The 8,060-nt window shown below is 42.3% G+C and overlaps 1 protein-coding gene across 2 annotated transcripts; it reads left to right on the forward strand.

Moving 5' to 3' along the window:
• Nucleotides 1-716: 716 nt before the first annotated feature.
• Nucleotides 717-2,987, forward strand: LOC120733571. 2 transcript variants are annotated; one of them, XM_040031869.1, is made up of 7 exons: nucleotides 717-975; nucleotides 1,774-1,916; nucleotides 2,033-2,094; nucleotides 2,208-2,321; nucleotides 2,462-2,560; nucleotides 2,654-2,836; nucleotides 2,867-2,987. In XM_040031869.1, the coding sequence occupies exons 1-6, from the start codon at nucleotides 871-873 to the stop codon at nucleotides 2,779-2,781; spliced, it is 651 nt and encodes a 216-aa protein (XP_039887803.1). In that variant the 5' UTR covers nucleotides 717-870; the 3' UTR covers nucleotides 2,782-2,836; nucleotides 2,867-2,987. The 2 variants fall into 2 exon arrangements, with proteins under 2 accessions (XP_039887803.1, XP_039887804.1); XM_040031870.1 differs by having other exon boundaries at nucleotides 2,654-2,839; nucleotides 2,870-2,910.
• The last annotated feature ends 5,073 nt before the right edge of the window (nucleotides 2,988-8,060 follow it).

Consider the following 8,060-nt stretch of genomic DNA (forward strand, 5'->3'; position numbering starts at 1 on the left):
TCTTGTTTTTTGTAGAATACTTAAAATTGTTGGAAATGAATAACCCTTCCTAGATTGATGTGCATCAACAGTTGCATCTCTAAGATCATTGCTGATGTCTTTCCTCTTTGGTGTTTTTGTCCTGAATGCTGCAAACTGCTAAAGGTTTGTGCTTTTATAGAGTCTGTATTTGGATGAAGGAGTCACATTTTTTTTCTTTAATTTGTCATTTGTTATGGGTCCAATTAGAGATGACTACCCTATGAGTTCTGACAACAATAAACTTCCCTGTTTTCAGTTACTTTAGAGTCAGTTAAATGCAAATAGAGGCCAGAGGGGCCGATGGCGCGATATGGCAGCCTCGCTTCTGTCAGTCTGCCCCAGGGCAGCTGTAGCTACAATCGTAGCTTGCCTCCACCAGTGTGTGAATGAATAGTGGCATTGTTAAGCGCTTTGGGTGCCTTGAAAAGCGCTATATAAATCCAATCCATTATTATTATTACTACAGATACCCGAGTAACACTTGCAATAGTCCTAATTTTACTAACATAAAAGGATAAACTTGTGATCTCATGTATCCATGAGTATCAGTGACTAATCGGGGAAGATTATCTCAGTGAATAAGAAAACATCAAATGCACTTTATTACAGCCCACACAATGCTCCCTGTTGCATGTGATTGGATCGATATTCCTCAAAGAGGTCAAAGTCTTCCTTCGATCATCCCCTGCTGTTTGCCTTTGCTGCAAAGGTTCACAGCACAAGTGAATAAATCCTGCATCCAGAGAAATCTGTGAGGCTGTGAAGTCAAAATAGAGCTTGGAGGCAAACAGGGAGGCAGTAACAAAAGAAGGAGGAAATCTTGAAAAGCAGAAAGGAGACATTTAAAAGATGAAGTGTGTTGTTCTGTTGCTGAGTCTGCTCTCGGTGGGACGCTCAGCTCCTGTGAGCAGCTGTGACACTCTGATAAACCCAATAACTGTCAACACGGATGAGGTAAGTTGCTTTGGAGCAAACTCGTCCTGATATTGGCTCTTGGAGGGAGAAAATTTAGAAAAAAAACAATCCATTGTCAGGATTACAATACAATACAATTAAAGACTTCATATTGAAATTTAGGGGTAGTGAAGTCCTGGGATTGCATCCAGCACCTGGCTGGTTGGTCTGTGTGGAGTTTGCATGTTCTCAACGTGTTTACATGGGCGCTCTCGAAGTACTCCGGCTTCCTCCCACAGTCCAAAGACATGCATGCTACATTAAGTGCTGATTGTAAATTGGCTGTAGGTGTACATGTGGGTATAAACGGTTGTCTCTCTATATTAGCCCTGCGACAAACTGGTCACCTTTCCAGGGTTTACCCCACCTTTTGTGATGTGACTGCTGGGATGTTATTCACAATAGAACACAGAAAACACATAAAATGTTTAAAGTGAATAAATTTCCTATTTAAAGAAACATATTAGCTCATTTCAAATTTTCTGGCAGAAACACATCTCAAAAAAGTTGGGACGAGCTCCTGTTTACCACTCTGCAGCATCCCCCTTTCATTTAACAACAGTTTGTAGACATCAAAATGTTTCCAACTGGTGAAAGCTCTGGACTGCAGGCAGACCTTTATTCTGAAATAGTTCCACAGTTCTATCTTTGTGTCTCTCAAACTCTACCTAAGATGCTCTTTTTATACCCAATCAATTTAAACAAGTTTTTTGATGTTTTTTGATGTTTTGTTCTGAATAAAATATAGAGTTTTGTATTTTAAACATACTTAATTCAACTTGTGCCTGTGTGCTCCAGATATTGGGAAAATGGATGTATGTTGGGGGAAGCTCTGACCTCCCGGGAAGCCGTTCCCTGGCCTTCCTGCTGACCAGCGTCTGGTTGAATGTTACTACAACTGCCAACAGTAACGTCCTCAATATCCTGCAGACTCAGAGAATGTAAATGCTCCCTTAAGCAATTTTAACACAATAGCTGAAGTCATTTATACATATTTATTTTCTATGTTTATTTTGATATCTCTGAAGCTCTGATGCTTTTATTTTCTTCCTCACAGAAATGGTGACTGCTCGAGCATGACGTATAATGTGGTCTTTGAAAACAGCACAATGTTAATCAGTGAGTAAAGAATGGCCACAGAGGTTTTACATGCAGAGGAAACCTGCAATCACGTAGTTTCTTGTGATTTCCAATCTCACAAAACTGTTTGTTTTTTTGTTTGTTTCATACAGAGGAGCCTTTTTACCTAAAGGAGGTCTACCTGCCAACTGGCTGCTCTGACTGTCTGCTTGCTTATGAAGAAGTCATCTCTGGGAAAGATACTTTTACCAGCCTTCTTCTATTCAGTAAGAAACACACATCCCACTATACCATGTGTGAATCCAGAACTCTTTTTTCTTCTTACTATTGTTTTTTGAAGCATGAAAATCTGTAGAAAAACTTTTAGTTACCTCCCCCTCCCCCCCTTTTTTGCTCTTATTTCCAGGCAGGAAAACGAGTGTCTCTCCTGACGTTGTGGAGACGTTAAAGAAACAAGCAGAATGTCTCCGGATGTCATCACCCATTATGATGGACCCAAACAACGGTGAGAGTTTCAGCACATTTCTCAACATACTGTGTCACTATTATGTCATAAAAGCTGTTTGTTTGTTTTTATTTGTATTCTTTGCATACACAGAAATCTGCCCTGACAACCTCCCGCCCTCAGAGGGGCTCAGTGCCCTCAACAGCTTATTAGAAAACAAGATGGCACATCGAGTTGCGAGAGTCCTGGATGTTCTTTTTGATGTGTTTGTGAACTGGTAGTTTAGTACTTTTAATTTCTGCTAAATGTCCCTTTAAATCTGAGCGATTGGCCAGTTTTTTTTTTTTGTTTTTACTTTAATTCACATTTTTTCACATCTGTAAAACATATTTAGACAAAGTTATACGTGTACACAAAGCAGAAAACAAACTATGTCAAAACAACCATTAAAGGTGAGGAAATTATGAAATTTTGTCAAAGTCTGTGTTTTAATAGTTCATTATTTTTTTGGTTTTCCTTTTCTTTCCCTGTTCACATGTTATTTTGGTTTTATTTATTTATTTTTGCTTGTTTTTATTTTTGGTCTCTCTTTTAGTTGCTGACAGTTCATCATATGAAACCTAAGGTTTGCTATGATGAACAAAACCTTGAAAACCATGTCACTTGACACTTGGATTAAAAACAATCTGTAGGAAGTCTGTAACATCAATGTACCTCTTAGTAAATTCAGAATACAATATTGCAGTCCACAGTAAGTGGTTTTAAAATCAAAGTCTTTAATTAGAAATTGAGACAATTTTTCTGCCTGACGTGTATTAATGAGCATATATGGAGAAATGTATTAATTTCTAGTGACCATTTTTACTCCGTGCCAGCAAAATACCAAAGATCATCTTACTCTATGGGTCATCCAGTCTGAAATAACGTAGACATCCCCTTGCTAAGAGAAGTTAAGGACATGATTTTTGTGAATTAGTATTATCAAGTTGCTCTAAAACCCCCTCGGAAAACCTTTGGTCAATCCAGAATGCTGTAGCAATTTGCTTTCTTTTAAATTCAGAATCAAATTTAAAATCCGCCTTCTCATATCTTTAAGACCTCACAGTTCCTTGTGAGAGCACTTCACTTTCAGACTGCAAGCTTACTTGTGGTAACACGCGGGAAAACGCAGACGTGGCAGAAGAAAGAACAAAACCCAATCAAGCAAAGCGGAAAGGAATGTGGTCGCAAGAACAAACACTCATGGAAAGAATGTCCAGCCAAAGAGGTACAGTGTCGAAAATGTCAGAAAAAAGGGCACTTTGCTGCGGTCTGTCGCAGTAGTGACGCTACAGCGCTACGCGAAGTGACAGAAAATCAGAAAGATACAGACAGCGAGGATTGTGTGTTCTTGGGTGAAGTAGAGACTGGGAGGTCACAGCCCTGGGTGCAAAAAGTCAAGAGTAAGCACAGCAACGGAATCGGTGACAGATTTCAGGGCAGCATACCCAGACGTTTTTAAAGATTTCGGCGTGCTGAGGGAGCCTTATCACATTGAGATAGAGCAAGGAGCTGTACCAATAGCCCTATCTGCCCCAAGACGCGTTCCTCTTCCCCTCAGAGATGCAGTGAGAAATGAGCTGCACAGAATGGAAGAAATGGGTGTTATCTCCAAAGTCACTGAGCCTACAGAGTGGTGTTCTGGCATGGTAGTGGTCCCGAGACCAGCAGGAAAGCCCCCCAGAATATGTGTGGACCTCACACCCCTGAACACAGTAGTCAAAAGAGAAAGACACATCCTCCCAGCAGTAGATCAAACACTAGCGATGATGAAAGATGCTAAAGTGTTCACAAAGCTCAACGCCCAGTCTGGATTCTGGCTAATTCCACTCACGCCAGAGTCAAGGCCACTCACTACCTTCATCACGCCTTTTGGAAGGTTTCAGTTCAACCGCCTTCCTTTTGGCATTGCATCGGCGCTGGAACATTTCCAAAGGCGAATGTCACAGATGCTGGAAGATTTTGAAGGGGTGATTTGTCACGCCGATGATGTGCTTGTATATGGCAGAGACAGGCAGGAGCACGACCAGAGGTTGCACTGTGTGCTCCAAATGTTTCAGAAGGAGGGTCTCACTCTGAATGAGAAATGTGAGTTTGCTAAAAGTCAAATAATCTTTGTGGGATACAAAGTGTCAGCAAAAGGCATTGAGGCTGATCCCAACAAGATAACAGCAATCCAGCAGCTGCCGCAGCCTCAGAGTGTGGGAGATGTGCGCCGTCTCATGGGCATGGCCAACTATCTTGCGAAGTTTATGCCACAACTAGCCACAATCACCACACCATTAAAGGAACTGCTAAAAGACAGAAACGAGTGGATATGGGCGGAGCCACAGGAAACAGCATTTAGGAGACTAAAAGGGATATTAAGCTCTCCAGAAGTGCTCACTCAGTACTCCAACTCAGCAGATACACAAGTCGCTGCAGATGCATCGCCATACGGTATCGGGGCTGTTCTCACTCAGAAACAGTCTGACAACTCCTGGCGACCGGTCACATATATCTCAAGAGGTCTCACAGACACAGAGAAACGCTGCGCGCAGATAGAAAAGGAGGCGCTCGCTGTAACGTCGGCGTGTGAACGACTGTCATCTTACCTCATGGGCTTACAGTTCACTCTAATCACAGATCACAAGCCCCTGGTCCCTCTTCTGAGCACAAGAGGCCTGGACGACCTGCCGCCACGCATCCTGAGATTCCGCCTCAGGCTGCTGCGCTTTACTTTCACCATTGTCCATGTTCCAGGGAAGAACCTTGTCACTGCTGATGCTCTCTCACGAGCACCGCTGGCAGGGCCTCCTTCTGCTGGGGATCTTCAGCTGGAAAAAGAGGTGGAGGTTTTCGTGGACGGTGTAGTTTCCCATCCCCCAGCAACAGATAAAAGGCTGGAGGAGATTAAGTTGGCGCAGGAAATGGATGACCTGTGTAGAAGGGTGGTGAATCAATGTGCGACAGGCTGGCCAGAAAAAGGTAAACTAGATCCAGAGTTAAAGGGATACTGGCAATACAGAATGGACTTCAATCTAGTCCATGGTCTTCTCATGAAAGGGGAGAGACTTGTGATACCACCTCAAATGAGAGCGGAGGTTTTGTCACGTTTGCATGAAGGCCACCAGGGCGTTTCAAAATGCAGGTCAGAGCAAAAGAGTCGGTGTGGTGGCCGGGCATCTGAACCCAAATACGTCAAATGGTAGACAGGTGCGAAACATGTCAAAAACATAGGTTACAGTGCCGTGAACCAATGCTGGCAACTCCTGTTCCCGACCGCCCATGGCAAAAAGTCGGCATGGATCTGTTCAAAGAAACACTTCCTGCTGATTATTGATTTTTTCTCAAGGTACATTGAGATAGCTGAACTGAGACACACAACTGCAGAGGTCACTATTAATGCTGTAAAAGAAGCCTTTGCAAGACATGGTGTTGCCGAGACTGTGGTATCGGATAACGGGCCGCAGTTTTCATCAGAACAGTTGAAGGACTTTGCCAAAGAGTACCAGTTCACACATGACACGAGCAGCCCCAGCTACCCCCAAGCCAACGGGGAGGCAGAACGCGCTGTTCGTACTATTAAGACTTGTGGAAAAAGGACTGTGACTACACCAGAGCACTGCTAGCGTACAGGGCCACCCCACTGGAACATGGGCTCTCGCCGGCGCAGTTGCTTATGGGGAGACACCTGCGGACCACGCTGCCACAAGCTGTGGCAAAGCTGGTGCCAAAGTGGCCTGACCTACAGGCTTTTCGCAAAAAAGATGAGGAGGGGAGGCGTGAGCAGGCAAAACACTACAACCGCAGACATAGAGTCAGACTGCTTCTGGAACTATCGTCAGGACAGAAAGTGTGGATTACCACTGAAGGAATTACCGGAGCAGTAGTTGGACCTGCCAGTGCTCCCAGATCATATGTGGTAGAGACAGACAGGGGTTTTCTGAGGAGAAATAGGAGCCACCTCAGACCAACAGGGACTATTACCAGATCTGGTCGAGTGGTGAGACCTCCTGAAAGACTGGATGTGTAATTCTCTGAAGTTATCCATTCATGCCCTATTCAAAGATGGGTTAAGCTGTTAGAGATGTTTACAATAATGTGTTTCGTTTAAATGTAAGTGAACAAATGAGGGATGTGTATAATTTTCACGTTTCATGATGCTCCCCATTTCTGTTCTAGTGAGCTGTTTGAGTCGTTATGAAGTATGTCTTTAGCTAAAAGGAGCAGGTGTAGCAGTAGACTACTGTTCCCATAAGGCTGTGTGTGGGGGGAGCTTCCGGGTTACGAGAAAAGTTGGAAAACATCACCCGAACACGCTGCGTCCAGTGTCATCATTTATACGAGAATATAATCCAGCCTCGTGAAATCCACAGAAATCAAGTCAGACTCTCTCTTACATCACTTCTTTAAAAAAAAAAATTCAAAATGAAATGTTTGTTATCTTATATACCTAATACCATCTGTTTCAACTGCTGGGCAAATGGATAATACTTGCAGAGAGCACAAGCATACCTGGATACAAAATTCTGGTACAGATGCTTATGGAAAATATCTGGGGGAAGATCACCGCTGCCAGTGAAGCCGATACATTTAACACTTTCCAAATTCAAAAAAGGTAATGAACAGGATCATGTTTCGCCTGAACTGACACTGTTTTCAAATAATAATGTAAAAATCTCTCTAATTGTATCTTCTAAAAGGATGGGCATGTGCTTAACATTGAAAACCAACATAACTTTGGTTAACAACACTCTCACTCTGGGTGAGTATTACTGAGGGAACAAACATTTGGATGATCGGATTTAGACTTTGTGCCGAGCGTTGCCACAACACTTTCAGTATATATCGATTGGTGTGTATTTGCACATGTCCACAGTGCACACTTACCAAATTTCTGCTGTCCTGCTGAATACTGGCTTCCCTGACTGCCTTGTTATCTACTCAAATAACACCATCGGAAGAACCACAGTCAGAGCTCTTCAGCTCCTGAGTAAAAACAATGACACAGCTAAATACTGCAATGTTGAAGTACTCAGTAATTTTTCTTATGGTCCAACTTCATGCATTTAATTTATGAAAGCTGAAAGAGATGCTGGTGACTAATTTCCAAATTACAACAACATTAACAACATTAAACAATGATTAACAGTCGTTTCCACTTTTCCAGGCCATTAAATAAATAATTGAAGGTTCCAAATACTGCCGTCAGGATGAGGACAACCAAATAACAGTAAAAGGCAAAATTTTAAACTCACTGAGAAAAGAAAAAAAAGTATCAAGATGTACATTGCTGTGAGAAAGTTGGGTTGGAATTGCTTTTTCCCCACAGGACCTGTGCCTGCCTTTTTCTCTTAACAATTTAAAAACGGCATTTTGTATTTGCATTTTGTAATTATGTTTCTTTGATTAATATTCAGATGCGGTCGATGATCTGAAACGTTTAAATGTGACAAATATGTAAAAAACTAAAGAAATCAGAAAGAAGCCAAATATTTTTTCACTGTACATAATTGTACTAAATACCTACAAAATATTG

This window comes from Simochromis diagramma, unplaced genomic scaffold (genome assembly GCF_900408965.1).
Source record: "Simochromis diagramma unplaced genomic scaffold, fSimDia1.1 OVJJ01000593.1, whole genome shotgun sequence".
In the NCBI taxonomy this organism is placed as follows: domain Eukaryota; kingdom Metazoa; phylum Chordata; class Actinopteri; order Cichliformes; family Cichlidae; genus Simochromis; species Simochromis diagramma.